The 16,165-nt window shown below is 39.7% G+C and overlaps 1 protein-coding gene and 1 long non-coding RNA gene across 12 annotated transcripts in view; one reads left to right on the plus strand and one right to left on the minus strand.

The window, feature by feature from the left end:
- Positions 1 to 16,165, minus strand: part of LOC135293215 (uncharacterized) — a 49,385-nt gene that overhangs the window by 11,494 nt on the left and 21,726 nt on the right. The window lies entirely within an intron of this gene.
- SYNJ1 (synaptojanin 1) overlaps positions 1 to 16,165 on the plus strand; it is a 48,017-nt gene that overhangs the window by 11,208 nt on the left and 20,644 nt on the right. For 7 of the 11 annotated variants that reach the window (XM_064407200.1, XM_064407204.1, XM_064407203.1 and 4 more), the window contains exons 6-16: positions 479 to 540; positions 827 to 923; positions 2,167 to 2,336; positions 4,021 to 4,102; positions 5,308 to 5,460; positions 8,435 to 8,600; positions 9,822 to 9,845; positions 12,848 to 13,039; positions 13,562 to 13,646; positions 14,673 to 14,813; positions 15,145 to 15,337. In XM_064407200.1, the coding sequence (XP_064263270.1) occupies positions 479 to 540; positions 827 to 923; positions 2,167 to 2,336; positions 4,021 to 4,102; positions 5,308 to 5,460; positions 8,435 to 8,600; positions 9,822 to 9,845; positions 12,848 to 13,039; positions 13,562 to 13,646; positions 14,673 to 14,813; positions 15,145 to 15,337 (1,365 nt within the window). The remainder of the gene's footprint in view (positions 1 to 478; positions 541 to 826; positions 924 to 2,166; positions 2,337 to 4,020; positions 4,103 to 5,307; positions 5,461 to 8,434; positions 8,601 to 9,821; positions 9,846 to 12,847; positions 13,040 to 13,561; positions 13,647 to 14,672; positions 14,814 to 15,144; positions 15,338 to 16,165) is intronic. The other 4 variants (XM_064407201.1, XM_064407210.1, XM_064407202.1 and 1 more) reach the window with 2 other exon arrangements.

Genomic DNA, 16,165 nt, shown 5'->3' on the forward strand with positions numbered 1-16,165 from the left:
AATTCTTTGTCCTTTTAAACATCATCTGCTAGCCTTTGGGCTCTTCACAGTTGGCTGTGAGGATGAGGTGATCCTTTGGGAGCATCTTGGTGCTATTGTGTCTCACCAAGCCTGCTTCTCTCAAGTCTAAAAGTTGCTTTGCACACGACTTGAATGTCCATTCCTTTTTCCATGTCTCCTCTTTGAAGTTCTTTCTCCTCTTAAATGGCATATCTAAGGGCATCCCAAGAGGCTGTTTTCTTCTGAATTGCCCTTGAGGAGAAGTCTTCTCAAGAAGTCAATAAGGATCAAGAGTTACTGTAATAGGATTTCATCACAATTTTCCTGAAAGAGGGACTGATTCAGCTCCTATTCCTGCAACACAGTTTGTGCAGGAAAGGTTAAAAAAGGTTGTGCCTTACAGGGACTCTAGGTTCTTTAGATGTATACCAGCATTTTACTCAAAACAAGACAATTTATTGTACTCTTGGTGTTGTAGGTGGGATCCCATCGTGTCAGGATGTCAAGGGGTTTTGAGGCGAATGCACCAGCTTTTGACAGGTAAAAAGCATCTAAAGTTTTTGCTAATACACTAAAAACCTGTGATAAGTTCTGCTGCATCACAGAGGTGGGATGTGTTATTCCAAATGGGAGGCTTTGTTTGTACAAATACGGAATTCAGCAAAGCTGGGAACTTCCTGGGGATTACTGATGCTTTTCAATGCTTTGTTGGAAAGTGTGAATAAAATTTATTTTGGATGCTTTGCAACTTCTCAGTGTTGCAGGTGTTGCTGTTAATTTTTTATGTGCCAGAAAATGACAGTGGATTTTTTCCTTCTGTTAACAGGCATTTCCAAACTCTTAAAAATTTATATGGCAAGCAAATTATTGTAAATTTACTTGGGGCAAAAGAAGGGGAGCACATGCTTAGCAAAGCCTTCCAGGTAAGTATGGCAGTTCTTTCACTGTGCATATCCTTGGAATTTGCTTGTTTGCAATGAAGCTTTTATAGAGCCTTTGGAAACCAAACCCCCAGGTATGCTGTGCTCTGGGAGCTAAATTTGCATTTATCATAACACTTAAGCACTGCTTAAGATGCTTGATGTGAAATGAGTTGTTAAAATCTCTACATAATTCCTGTTTGATTCTGTTCAGATTGGTTACTGTACTGGAAAATTATAACAGCAGTGTAGACAGTGTTGAGGGATTTTAGTTATTGTTTTTGAATTTCATGCTTACTAGGGCCTTTTTGAAAACATAAGTCTTTTTTACACTATGAAATTGATTAATAAATACATTATACTTGATGATATTTAATGCTGTGATGTTTCTCTTAAAGATATTTCTTTTGAAATTAATGGGTATATCCCCTAATTTTTTTTTAAATACAATTTATCAATTTAAATATGGAGCTGCTTCGTGATGAGCAGGAAATGTTTGCTCAGAAGATGTTAACTATAAGTGGCTGCTCTCATGAATTCCCACTGACGAGTTAAAAGAAAACGTCATGCTGCAGTTCATAAACACTGACTGACTGAGGAGTTCTGTCTGAAGCCAGAGAAGATGTCAGCAGCCATCTGTTACTTCCCTCTCCCTTTTCCCTCTGCACTGTAGTGATGGAATGGCTGGGGCATTCACTGGGATATTTGCTGTACCGGCTCTCATGGTGGGAGACGGGAGCATTCCCAGATGTGCATCCATACCCAGGGCTTTTCCAACAAACATTGTGTGGGCACTTAAGGGTTTTTCAGGGAATATTAGGGACAGCTTTGCTCGAGCTGCTCTGCACAGCAGCCTAAATAATTTGGGTGGGTTTTTTCTGGTAGTAGTTGAAGTGTGTACTTGATCCCTGTTGCTGACCAGCGTGTCAGTGACTGTTGGTGAAAAGGGGTTTCCCTGAAACAGCCTTTTCCAGGTGAAAACATTTGAACAGCAGAAGAGGCCATGGTGACCCCTGGGGTAGTAAGGGAAAAACCTGACTTTGTGACAAGGAAAACAAAAATACACGTGAAATATTAATCAGTTCTGAGTGATTCATTTCAATGGTGATAAAAATTTTGTAATTTTACCTAAAAGAAAGCTAATAAAACAACTTGGAAAATATTTGTAATCTCTTGTTCAGCTCCTACTTCTGTATGCTCAGGTACTGGTATATTTATACTGGTTTTTTTCTGTTTACAATGCCAGAGCCATTTGAAAGCATCTGAACATTCAGCTGATATCAAAATGGTGAACTTCGACTATCATCAGATGGTTAAAGGTGGAAAGGCAGAAAAACTACACAGTGTGCTTAAACCTCAAGTCCAGAAATTCTTAGAGTGTGGATTTTTTTATTTTGATGGAAAGGAAGTGAAAAGGTTTGTGTGTATAACTTTCCTCAAATTAAATTGTGGTGCTGGGATGTGTTTCACCCCTCAGTAAGAAGATAAGAGCAAGGATGTTGCTTCTGTTGTGGTTTTCGTGTATCCTCGGTGATCCTTAACAGCTGAAATATGAGTCACCTATTTTACTCTGATAAGATCTTGTCTCATCCTGTGTATTTTCTGAAAATCTCTAAAGAGGATCTCTGTAATACATTCAAGGGGCAAGAATTAATTTCAGGCCTTTCACCTCAGGATTTTGTGAAAACAGTTGCTAGTCCTTTTTCTGGCAGGCAGCCACATGGAATTAATGTCTATTTTTCCATCTTCCTATATAACAGGCTGAGTATTTCCCTCAGTGATGGAATGTGCCATTTTCTGTGTTGTAAATGTTTGTATTCAGGACAGTGTTTTTGATTGTGCCTGGTTCCCCCATTTGAGAGATTCCATTCTCTGAAAGTGGGCTTGAGATGCACGTTTCCTGCTCTGCTTTGTACTTATTCCCGATTCCTGGAGCAAAGGCTGTGCTTATCTCAGCAGGAAAAGGGAAGCAGAGATAGAAGTAGGCAGCATTCCTTCTCTTCTCCCTTCCACACCCTTAGTCCTTTTAACTAATGCAGAGCAAGGTGCTGAGTGAGGCTCTCCCTGAGAAAGAGGTGCTGAATGATGAGCTCCAAAAAGCTTTAAAAGTGGCGTATTTTTTTTAATTGGGGGATTCAAATAATGCCATCACAAATTAAAATTAAACAGACTGAAAGCAAAAAGAAAGTGGCTTGTGACAGTTCAAAGACTTGTGTTAATAAAAGGTAGTTATGTGAGTTCATGGACTGTCTCCTTTGGGAAATGTCAGGCTTTTTGCTTTGTATTTCAAATCAAATGCAGAGATAGTAATGAAAAAAAATGGAGAAAGTTCTTCAGAACTTGCTGCGGTTTGTAGTTAGGTCTCTAAGTAAAGGTGCTGAAACCATACTGGCTTTGGTGGGTCAAGTGTGTAGTGGGAATGACAAAAGTAAGGGATACGTGTGTGTCTTTGGGAGAGCCATTAGAATTTTGTACTCCTAGCTGAGCAAGCAGCACGTGGATGCTGCTTAACAAGATCCTTTTGAGAGCTTTCTAGCAGGAATTACTGGGCTTTTTCCCAAAGGAAGTGGAGCCATTCCGAGTGCTTGTGGGCCTCAAACATGCCTTGAGCTAAAGGGGGGAGGCTTGTTTTCCATTTTTATAAGCAAGTGGTGAGGCATTGGAATTGTCTTTAGTTATATCATAAATTCTTGTTACTTTTAGTTAAATAAAATTCAAGAACAGACTCAGTCATTTTTTTGTTGTTGTTGAAACTAGGACTTATTTCTTTCTGAGGTTTTTTGGAAGTGTGTTAGTTGAATTGTTTGAAAAGAAACCTTAATCTTGCATGAGACTTAACCAAGCAAGCAAGGAGGACTGGGAGAAACCGAAGGACTCATGTTATTTGCAGAAAATGCCTGCACTGTGCTCAGTGAGCACTTGAAGCTCACCCTCTGCTGCTGACACATTTATAAATGTCCTTGTGGGGCAGGAACGTCGCACTGACAATGCCCTGATTTGCTGCTCTGGTCCAGATCTCCCTGTCCCTGCCCCTGTTGAGGAGATGTGTGTTAAATGAGTTATTTCAGATGTTTTCCCTCTCCTGTTGTCCTTGGCACAGATCCCAGAGCGGCACTGTCAGGACCAACTGCCTGGACTGTCTGGATAGAACAAACAGTGTGCAGGCCTTCTTTGGCTTGGAGGTAGGAAACCCACATCCAGCTGCCCCTCTGGGGCACCTGGGCTGGAAAAGGAGAGTCCCTTCCCTGGGAAGGGTGAATGAGCTGCTCACAGGTGTACTTCTAGTGAGCTGTTTCTTGGTCTGACTTAGAGAGAAGCCCTTCAGCATGTTTGAACATGAAAAAATATGGATGCTGCAAGGTCAAACCTAGGAAAATCATTATCCTTCTGTTTTCTGAATTTTTTATTGAGTTTGAATTGTCCTCTTAAGAGGAATTTATGTGACAACTTACAAGGTGTCAGACCTATCTAATTCTGGATTATGTAGTGCTTGGCTGCTGAATTTACAAAAGCTTTCTGTGGCATAAGACTGTCTTTTTACATTCTTGATGTGTAGAGTACTTACATGTCAAACGTGGCTATCTAGCTTTGTTTTTTCCCTTCATATCCTTTTAAGAACTGTGTAAATACAACTTCTTTTTAAACCAGGTGTGCCAATTTTTTTAACAATGAGAATTAAATTATTATTTCAGCTGAAGCATGAGAGCTAGAAGTATACAACAAATTAATAAGAAGGGAAATGGTTAATGCTGAAGAACTGCTTACTTAAATTTAAAATTCTATTAAATGAGATATATGAATTCTTACTTTAACACAGTAGGTACTTAAAATAACAGGTACTGAACTCTAGATGACCCCCTAAAAGTATAAGAGCAAGCACCCAATTTCTAAAACTTCTTGTATATTTCTTCCTAGTTTTGTTTTGCAAGTTTGCTTTTGTGTCTTTTGTTGATTCCTGCCCAACCTTCAGAATTTTGCCTTTGCCATTCTGTGTCTGTTATTTGAGGCTCCTTCTTGCTGTCAGACACCCTAAGGTTTTAAAGATTTTTGAAAAGCTCTTGCAAATAGCTTTTGTGTTTAGTTTGGTCAACTTCAAGATGAAAACATTTACAACTCAGCTACATAATTTTTTCCTGTACTACTGTCTATCTTCAAAGGAAAATGGAGTGTTAGTGCTAAATTCCGAGTATGATGCAGCCTTTCAAGCATGTTATGCTGATACTTTGCTCAGAATTATACATATAAACCCAGGATTTTTTGGGTTTTATGCTTATATGCTGAAAAGTATGATGGGCCTTTTAAGAAATATATTTGAAGTGGGGAAGTTCTTTGTTTTTGGTTTGGTTTGTTGGGGTTTTTTTGCTAATGCTGTCTTCACCTGTTACAGATGCTAACAAAACAGCTGGAGGTATTGGGATTAGCTGAGAAGCCTCAGTTAGTTACTCGCTTTCAGGAAGTTTTCCGATCCATGTGGTCTGTGAATGGTGATTCTGTCAGTAAAATTTATGCTGGGACTGGAGCCCTTGAAGGAAAAGCAAAGGTAAAGTACATCTTCTTAAATGCTTTTGCAGTGTTCAGTATGGGTTTTAATAAATTCTGCCATTAATTTAGCAATTATGAGATTTTCTTTTAAAAATGTGCTCTTTGTAATTCTATAACAATCCCAGACAAAACCCAACCAACCAAAAAAATTAATTTGAAACAGTTGGTTCTGTTGATAACCAGGTCATGTTCCTCTACATCCCTTCCTAGCCATGCCTCTGCCTCCCACAGAACACTATTGTGTATGAATGGATAAGTCTGAAATCTTCCATTGCTTTAGAACACAGTTCAGAAAAATGTATTCAAATCAGCTTTAGTTTCTGTGAATATTTTTACTTTTCTCTTGGTACCTCTCCTGCTATTATTTCAGTTCCATTTACAATATCTCCTTTTCAAGTGTGTTTGATGGGAGGTTGTTAATGTTTTTAATGTTTAATAGTGTTCATACTAATCTAGTTGTAGCCTGGTGGGTTTTGTTTGCATGTTTGTCCAGCTTTTTCTTCTTAGTTTTGCAGTCACTGAAAAAACCCCAAATTTTGTTTCTACCCTGCTTTTTAATGCTGTAAGAACAGTTCCATGCTCCATGACAGTGTAATGTTTCTCTTCAACTTGTCTGGGTTGATGCTTGAGTTGTTCCCATTTTCTACTGCTGCCTTTTGGGTTTTTTTCTCACAGTGTTGCTTTTTTGTTTCCCTAATCCTGTCCCTTGCCAGGTGATACCTGTCAAGACAAATGTTGACCTGTAGCAATTTTTGCCCTTAGTTCCTTCAAGAATGTCTTTTCATGCAATTTTTTCTGCTAAAGTATGTGTTGCTTCTCATTCCATGTTACAGCTCATGTAGCCACAGCCAGCTGTTTTGGATTTTCCATCATTTGTTCATTTACACTGTGCCAGGGTCCTTCTCCTCATGCAGGAGGTGTCACAGCAAAATACATTAAAAAAAAATCAACTTGTTGCTTGTTCTGCCCCTTGACTGGTGCATACAAGACTTCTTCATTTGGGAATTGCTTGTATTTTACTGTAGAGTGGAATTTGGTTCAAGACGTTTAGTTTTATTTTCTTACAAAAATGTCACCTAGACTGCCAGGAAAACTGCAGTAACTATTTTATGGAGTCTTACTTTTGCCATTCAACCTTCTTCATTCCTTTTCCTAAATTAATATCTATTTAATCTAGTTTACTTGGCTATTTTTTAATTCAAAAAATGCATTTAATGCATACATTTCCATTTTTAATGTTTAAAACACAGAGTAGATGTCCTGGTTTCAGTTTGTTAAACAACGACAGTACATTTAATGTCTTTGGAATAATTCTGGATCCCTGCCCTGGGACAACTCTTAATTAGTACCACATCTCGTAAATCAAACATCTCTGACATGAGTCCAGTCTATTCAAAGAGGATCTTTAATGCTTGCAAAACCATACAATACTTGCTCTTGTTTCAATTAAACCTGACTCAGTATGTTTTTGAGTACTCTGGGCATATATTTTAAAATGTAGTTTTTAAGGTGCATTCTCATTTCTCAAATGAAAAGTTTGATGCCTGAAACTGTTCCATTTCCTACTTGTCAGTTTAATTCTTCAAAGCCCAAGGATACTTAGAAGTAAAAATACAGAAATTTCACATAAGAGAAAATTATTTTAACCTTAAGTATGTTAATATACCTTTCTGTGCTGAAACCCAGTTATTTTTAAAGTATTGTAATACTTGTTACATCTAACTCCTTACCTGCTCTTTCTTTTGCTTTCTCGGGGTTCCTTTCAATTAATTGCCTGATATGTGAATGGTGAGTGTGGTTTTTTGGATCACCAGTTGTATGTTGTCTGCCAGGAAGGGAGTGCATCCTGTCACAATCCTATTGCAATAGAGTGCTCCCCACAGCTCATTCCCATTGTCTGCCAAAGCCACTTAGCTTTGCCAAAAGAGTAGCTTCTGTCTTGCTGTGTAGTACAATTCACAGAACTAAATCCTAGGGTAATTTTGTTAAGCTTTTGCCCTCTTTCCATCTGCATTTAAAAAGCTTTCGTGGACAGTGCGAGCTTTAAACTTGGGAGTGTTTTTTTATAATAACACAATCCCTTGCAGCATCCCTGATGGATCACAGTCTGTATTTCAAGTACCTGCAGCAGTGTGTGTTCAGACACCTCACAGGCTAAGCACATGCAACAGCACATGTAACCAGAAAGGTGTTTCTGTGTGCCCAAGTCAAGGCTGCCAGGTTTGGAATCGAGTACGAGACTGCATTATGTGTGAGCTGCATTATCCTTCAGGTCTGTGTGACCCTCGGGCACATCTGCATCAGCAGCACACTTATCTGGAGACTCTTGTTTAGCCCAGGCAGTTGGACACTGTTCCTCTGGGGTGCGGTGCAGTCAGGCCAGGCTGTGCAGAGACAGTGTCTGGGTGTGTCTGTAGCCAGATTAGTGTCTGTGTTCCTTCTGGGATGCTGCATGAGACTTGAGTTTTATTTCAACAAGCCGGTCTTAAGTTGAATCTCTCTGTTTTTAACATGGATATTCCAGAATATGAATTCTGAACTCCTAAGTGCATAAACAGATACATTCATGTGTCATGGCATTTGGATTTGAATGCTTGCTCATCTCTTGCCATTTGGGGAAAAGCCCAAAATCCCTGTCATGGTCTAAACATGGCACTATATTGTATTAATTTTTAAAGACCTAGCGTTTAGGAAAAAAAATATTTCCCCTCCCTGCACTATTTTATTTAATTTAATTTAAATTTGCTTGTTAGATATGCCTTGTAGGTATTACTGTGTTTTTTAGCATCTGGGGGTGGGGGGAAAGTATATGTAGCACAGCAGGCTCAGACAACTTGATTTAACACTTAAAGGAGAAAATTGCCATAGCCCTTAAAATCATTAACACAGTTTACATATATCTACTGAATATTGACAATGTATTGTGAGCAGTGTCCGACATAAAATATTTTATACATGTTCCTCCCTAACAGGCTGGAAAGCTGAAGGATGGTGCTCGTTCTGTGACCAGAACGATCCAAAATAACTTTTTTGATAGCTCCAAGCAGGAGGCCATTGATGTTTTGTTATTGGGAAATACCCTAAATAGTGATTTAGCAGATAAAGCACGGGCTCTCTTAACCACCAGCAGTTTACGCGGTATGTGTCTTTCAGGATTTTAATCTCTGATAACTATTTGGTGTAAGAAAGCTGTATCAAGTTTGTTTTCAAAGCACTGTTGGAAAATATAAATGCTATTTTATGTTCTCTTGGCTTATTAAAAAAATGGAAGTTCTGCTTTACTAATAGTGCCAAACTAATGTGCTGCAGAAATTGCTTTGCCTGTTTATGGTTTTTTGGGTCAAGTTCTACATCAAAACCAGAGAGATTTCCATAAGAAACTCTGCTTGTGAGAGCAGCCACATGAGTCTTGGGCTTTTTGTACCAGAAAGATGGTTCCCCTGAAGAGAACAGGGCACTGAACCAGCATCCTGCACCCCCAAAGAGGTGTAGCCTCCATGGTCCCCAGGACTGTAGTCAGTCCCATCTTCTGCCAGTCTGGTGGGCAAGAAAATAGTGGGTCAGTCATAGGGCTGTGTTCAGTCCTCTCCTGGGACATCAAAACTACAGGAGCTCATATCTGGGCAAAGAAGGAACTTCAATTTGAGTCTTCTTTCCAAGATCCCAGGTAACAATATTCTTGGTTACTGCAATTTTTAGGGAAGCATACTTAAGTTTTCCTTTTAATTTTTTTTTCCTTCTCCCGGACACATCTTAACTTAGAATGAGGAAAAATATGTCAAAGCTCTAGTGCAAATCTCTGGCTGAAGAGGAGAATAGTTGCCCAGCTGTGATCTTCATGTTGAGGGTCCGCATCTTGATTTGATGTGGAGGCTGAGGGAGTGGTTTTGTCCCATTTGTTTAGCACAAGGTTTCATGTTATTGTGACTTTTTTCTTAGATCTGAAACCTGGTGACTTGGCCTCACCTGAAAATTAGTTAAAATTTGATTTAATTTCCTCTCACTTTTTCTGGGAATGCAAGCTGTCCTTTCTGTATTTGCAGCTCCTGACAGCTGAGGAGCATTAATCCCTCTTCCCCGAAATCTCTCTGCATTCTCTGCTAGATGGCAAGTTAACCAGTGGGGCACTTCAACAGGTGTGAATCCATTATTAATGAAGGAGGAAAAGAGAATTTGCTGATCCTGTTGTGGAACTTGGTAGCTTTTGCAGCACAAAACATATGCTTTAACTGATGCAAATGGTTATGTGTAATAAGTTGTGTATTAACAGCATGTTTTCTCACACATTGCTGGAAAATCACAAAAAGCAATAACTTATTTGACTAATCTTTTCTTGTTTCCCTCTTACTGCATCCGTAGTTTCAGAGCAATCATTACAATCAGGTATAGTATAGTACAGTAAAATAAACTGTAAATACCTGACCAGCTGTTGTTGTCCTCTGGCTCTTCTTGTGTCTGTCTGTGTAATATTTGGCTATGGGCTCACATTTTCCTGGTGGTGTTTGGATCTGGCATTCCTGTGCCCTAACATCCTTTAATCCAATAAAAGTGAGAATATAAGAGGTGAAAAATGTTGCATATGAGCTTGGGTGCAAGTTAGGAAATGAGGTAACCAATTTACAGGGTTTTTTTTTTGCCCATGCTCCGGCTGCAAAGGAATTTTCCTTTGTAGCTAATTTGGAGGTTTCTATATTTTTGCTTTGTTTAGGATAAGAGGTGACATTCTTCAGTACAACTTGTAATTTCATCTTATTTGCTGCTAGAAGGTTCCACATGCATGTGTTCATGCAGAAAACTTGTTCAGCTGTGCAGCACTTCATGTTCTTGTTCCCAGAAGCCAATTTTAAAAGACAATATTCCTAATGCTCTTCTATTCAGATTTTACTGTGTTGAGCAAATTTAAATGGCCTTTTCATTTGCCAGTTTTGCTTTTCCTATACGTTTTACTCTACCTACTTAACTCTCAGTGAGTGTCTAAAGAATGAAATCTGAGTCACAAGTAACGTATGTCTGATGTTAAGTGATTCACTGCCATTTTGTCAGTGTAACCAAGTGCTTATTGGAATGACTGGTCACACTCACTGATGGGATTACCTTCTATCTTATAACTCTGGAACAAGAGCCAGCTATTTTTTATATATTTCTCAATTATTGTTGGTATTATTATTTGTCTAATTTTTATTATTTACTTGAATGCCTGTTTTTGTAAGAGTTATAAATTGACTGTTTTTTAGCATTTCAGGGTTTCAGCTGAGTACGAATTGCATATGTTGAAATATTCCTACAGGAATTTGGATGTTGCAGTAAAACAGTTCCATCAAGTTCCAACAGTTCCATTCAGTTGCACAGAATATTCCAACCAGAATTTTAAATGAACACTCCCTTTGTAGAACTGATTTCCAAATTTCTGCTTGCCTAGTAAGGGCAGCAATCAAAGTATTTTTTCTGACACTAATAGAAAATATAACTGATTGGATTTCCAATGTAGTAGAATGAGGCACAATTTTGCTGAAAAGATAAGTAACTAGAAATATATAGGAAAATCAGTCTCAGGTGCTGTGAAAAGCACTTGGTTCACTCAGTATTTTGGAAAGCAGTAGAAATTTTTATTTTTAATTACTCCAATTTATAAAAGTGTCCTTTTACAATTTAGGAAAACTGCTAGTTAAAAAATATTCATTTTTTGTTTGTAATAAGCTTGTTGTCAGTTCAGTTGTAAAGTTAGAGTCTAACCTGGTAAGGCTTTTCACATTAGGGTCGCATAACAACATCAGGAGTTAAATGGGCAATAATGAAATTGTGCAGCTTTTCTTAAAAGCTGCTCAGTAGCAACTGAATGGTTTGGACTAACTAAAATGAAGCTGAAAGCCAGTAAATTTTAAAAATGGTGGAACCCCAGAGGAGAAACGTGCAAACTATGCTGTTAAACTGGCTCAGAGTGCTGCAGAGGCTCATCCCTGCAGGCCTGCACAGCTGCCTGCGGTGCTGCTTTGGGTTCCTGGGGTTCAGCCAGCCCTTGGGATGATTTGGGGCTTCGGATGTATTGTGGCTACGGCATTGCTGTGATTGTTTCCCTTCAGTGGCTGGGTGCTGAGGTAGCTCCTGTCCTCCACCTTCTGTGGCCTTTTGGGCACGTGCTGGACTTGTGGCTGGAGTGTGGGTCAGAAGCAGATCCCGTATTTGGCTCTTGCCTGGAGGGCTCAAGTATCCTGTTGGCTCCTTGCTGTTTTCTAGACTTCATTTCCCTGGATTTTGATGAAGAATGCATGATCCCGAGCGTGATCTGCTTGGAGCACCCCGGGGAGACACCAACCAGTTCATTGTCTTTTCTGTGTGGTTGGCCCATTTATGGATGTGCGATTTGTTCAGCAGGGAAAGCATTCACAGCCAACAAACATAATATATTTTCTTCTCTTGCTTCCAGTTTTTTTCTAATCCAACAGGGATAGAGAATACCTGATTTTTGTTTTAACCAGGTAGCCAAGAATAACTGAAAAGACAGCAGCAGCTCACTAATCCTATTATTTGGGGAATTTAAATTAAAATACTGTTCCCAGTAACTATTTTTCAAGACAACAAGTGAAGGGAAGGATTCCATCTAATATTGTTTATATTGTTATTTTGGTGTCTGATAACCATGAGAACATTCTAAATAGGTAAATTAATATAACTTAGGTGAAGTACCTGAGCATTGAATCAGCTTTTTTCTTTCTGCATTTTTTACAATGTTCTTTACATATGGGTCATTCCTCTCTCTTCATCTGACAGACAAAAACAAGGCACAGGGAAAGGCTGATGAGACAGAGAAATGAGTTTAATTATTTTGAATCCCAGCCTACTGTCCTCACTAAAGCAGCTCTTTAAGAATTCAACTGATCTAAAAAGAATTAAGATTTGTGGCTTAAATAGATGCACCCTGATGTGATGAAATAATGTACCTTCTCTATTTTAGTACTTGTAGTGTATCAGCAACTTTCACACTTCCAGAAATTAATATATGTGCACATTGGTTCTGTAACAGAGATTGGATTTCCTGAGTGTAATCTGTGAAAATGAGGCAGATATCCTTGTTGATACATACAAAAAATGGTTTCCTTAGAAAGTCATGGATGAGATGAAAGAACAACAGATATTTATGAAACACAGGAATTGTTTCCTTCCTGTATTATATCTCTGTATAAATCTGAACAAATTGCTGCTGTTTTTCAGTCAGTGTCTTACCCCACAAGTAGTGTGTCTCTAAGGGTATTTCCCCTGAGAAAGCTGCAGCATTCCTTGTGCTTTTGCAGTTTAGCTTTGTCTGTGCACGTGCATTGGAAAGATCTCGCTGCCAAGCTGTCTGAAACACTCACTATAAAGTAATGTCTTTTCAAATGTTTCTGCAGCATCTGTAAAAGTGCTGAAGAGCATGTGTGAGAACTTCTACAAGTATGCAAAACCGAAAAAGATCCGAGTCTGCGTTGGGACGTGGAACGTCAATGGGGGGAAGCAGTTTCGAAGTATTGCCTTCAGAAATCAAACCCTCACTGACTGGCTTCTGGACGCACCAAAGTTAGCTGGAATCCATGAATTCCAAGGTGGGATTTGTGTTCTCTCACTACTTTTTCTTGAAAGCTCTGATTTTTCTAAGTAGATCACAAACATTGAAACAGGTATCACAGAAGTGTGGAACTGTGTAGGAAGGGACCGTAAAGATCCAGTTCCACCCCCCTGCCAGAGAAACAGTTTTCAAAATAAGGATTAATTTTAAATCTTCTTAGAGACAACTAGAATTGTACAGAATCCCACACTGCTTTGTGTTGGAAGGGACCTTAAAGTTCATCCAGTTCCACTTCCTGCCATGGGCAGGGACACCTTCCACTATCCCAGGCTGCTCCAAGCCCTGTCCAGCCTTGCTTTGGACACTTCCAGGGATCCAGGGGCAGCCACAGCTCCTCTGGGCAGCTGTGCCAGGGCCTGCCCACCCTCACAGGGAGGAATTTTATTTTCTTAAAATTAATTTTATTTTCTTAAAATTAATGTGTATATATATATGTACAAGGTGTTACTTCTTAAGTTAATTAGAAACAAGAAATAACTTTTTCCCCATTTATCTCAAGACCGCAAAAGCAAACCTGTGGACATATTTGCCATTGGATTTGAAGAAATGGTGGAGTTAAATGCAGGAAACATTGTGAATGCCAGGTGGGTGATCCAGTCCACACAGGACTTGTTTGGCTGATAATCACATTTTTCAAGTCATATGTTATTTAAAATTTTGGTTTCTCCAGCGCTTGCTGTCTTCAGTTCCTGTGTCTTGTATTGCTGGGAACAGCAAATCCTGTGAAAATCTTTCCAAAAGCATGTGTTGTTGGTGTGCTGTTATGTATCAGGTTGTGATCTGTACAAAGGATGGCTTCTTTCCATACTGTTAGTTTTCACTGCCATTCCATGTATTGCGTGGATATGTTACTGTGGAGTTGGGATTTTTCACTCCTAGCAGACTGGGTTATGGAAATACATTTTTTCCAGTGGTGGGTGATACCTGAGATAAATGTGTGTGTAGTCCTAGAACCATATTCCCTCTGTCCATTTTTTTCTCTGCTGGCTTTGCATGTGTCCTGGTGTTAGGGAAGGTTTAACTCACTGGGAAGAGCACATAAAGCCTCTAATACTGTAGCCTTTGTTCAGATTTTTGTCTATTGGGTACCAAGCATCAGCTTGTCATCTGCTGATTTCACCCTTTGTGTAGTTAATGCTGTTTCCAGGCCTGATATTTTCATTCCCATCTGCTGCTGGCTCTGAAAACCGCAGTCTGTTAGGTCTCTAAGGATGTTTCTTCTTGATATAATACTGTGATACCTGTTTTCCAATATTGACTGAGCTCTAGGCTAGGAAGTAACTCTCTAAAACAATTCTTAGGTTTTCCTCCTCTGGTCTGGGCTCATAAACATAGCAAAGACATCCATGGCTCCTAAAGTCATCTCTGGTGTTGGGAAAAGTGAGGCAGCGTTTCTGGAGGCTGAATTTGAAACAATGATGGCATAACTCTCTAGAGCCTGTGTCTCTGCTGAGCAGAGCATCATTCCCAAAGCCATTCCCATTGACTTTGGTTTACTGACTCAAGGTTTACTTCAGGTTCTTGGATGTAGCTTAGTCAGCTGAGTCACCAGCTAGAAACCTGCTCAGTTTGGTTTATTTCTAACCTGGTGCTTTTAATCTCACTGCCAGCACTACAAATCAGAAGCTCTGGGCTGCTGAGCTGCAGAAGACCATCTCCAGAGATTACAAGTACGTGCTGCTGGCTTCAGAGCAGCTGGTGGGCGTCTGCCTCTTTGTGTTCATCAGGCCTCAGCACGCTCCCTTTATCAGGTCAGTGAGTATGGCTGGCTACAGCTTGGGTCATCTTCAGTTTGCCTTGTGTTGGAAGATAACACCCAAACTTCCTCAGAGCCCCGTGGGGCTCTGAGAGAGCTGTTCCACCTTCTGCTGAAGTAGTTGTTTAAGTTCTCTTCTTAGTTTTTAAATGCCCAGAGAGCTTGAAAAGCTGAATTTTTATCTTGTTAATGCTCAGTGACTCATGGAACTTTTTAAAGCTAGCCCTGTGGCTGGGAGAACAATGTGTCCCTCCCCGCCCAGTGTCACACCCAGAGCCATCTGTGCCAGGTTCCTGGAAGGTTTAATAGTTGCTTCACTATTTCAGGGATGTTGCTGTCGATACTGTCAAGACTGGCATGGGCGGAGCCACTGGGAACAAAGGTGCAGTGGCCATTCGGATGCTGTTCCATACCTCCAGCCTTTGCTTTGTGTGCAGTCATTTTGCTGCAGGGCAATCCCAAGTCAAGGAGAGAAATGAAGACTTTGTAGAAATTTCTCGCAAGCTTGGCTTTCCGATGGTAAGCACAGTGTTCAAATTCCATAACAAATGAAAAGTGAAACCCTTGGAGCTTCAGCGGTGTCATCCCAAAGCTCCATTTGCATTTTTCCCTTCCCCAGTTTCCTGTGGAAATCATATTTCTTTGGGTTAGAGATCAGAGTAATTGATTTCCTGCAGTGTTTATTAAAATAGAAGACTGCAGAAAGACTAGACCTTGCCAGTGCAATGACAGAGGTGATGAAACATGAGTTCACTTGAATTTGGAATCAAGGACTTAGCATAGGAAAGACACCTTATAGATCCCTGACATGCAGTAGAACTTCCGTAGGCACAGGAGACAATCACCTCTGAGAAAAACCCTGCAAACAGCACTGTTCTCAGTACACAGGAATGATTCTATGCCATGTTCTCATAAACAAACACCATGTTCTCATTATCACATCACCAAGTTGAAAGTGTTACCAGTGCAACACAATGCTTCCTTGAGACTTAAAGCTGTTCTAAATTTTATCATCAAACTTGTAATTTGTTAATTTCTGTGGCACTGTGCAGGAGTCTTACATCTTATTTTACAGGAGGTTTTTATTGCCTAAATTTGTCCCCACTGTCATGCTTCAGTTTTCCTAGCAAGTCCCCTAAATGCTGCTGTTTCAATCTGCCAGTGTATCTTCTTGGTTTTACTTACGGGCAGTGGAAAAATCAAAACAAAGGGGGAAATCAAAGTTCTCACTCCGAAACCTGGGTTTTGTTTAAACTAATAAAGCCCTTATGCCTCTCTAGTGATGAAAATCAGATGTAACTGAAAAGTCTTCAATTAAATCTGAATTATAAAGCTCTGGATTTGCAG

The sequence above is a fragment of the Passer domesticus genome, unplaced genomic scaffold (genome assembly GCF_036417665.1).
Source record: "Passer domesticus isolate bPasDom1 unplaced genomic scaffold, bPasDom1.hap1 HAP1_SCAFFOLD_87, whole genome shotgun sequence".
NCBI lineage: Eukaryota > Metazoa > Chordata > Aves > Passeriformes > Passeridae > Passer > Passer domesticus.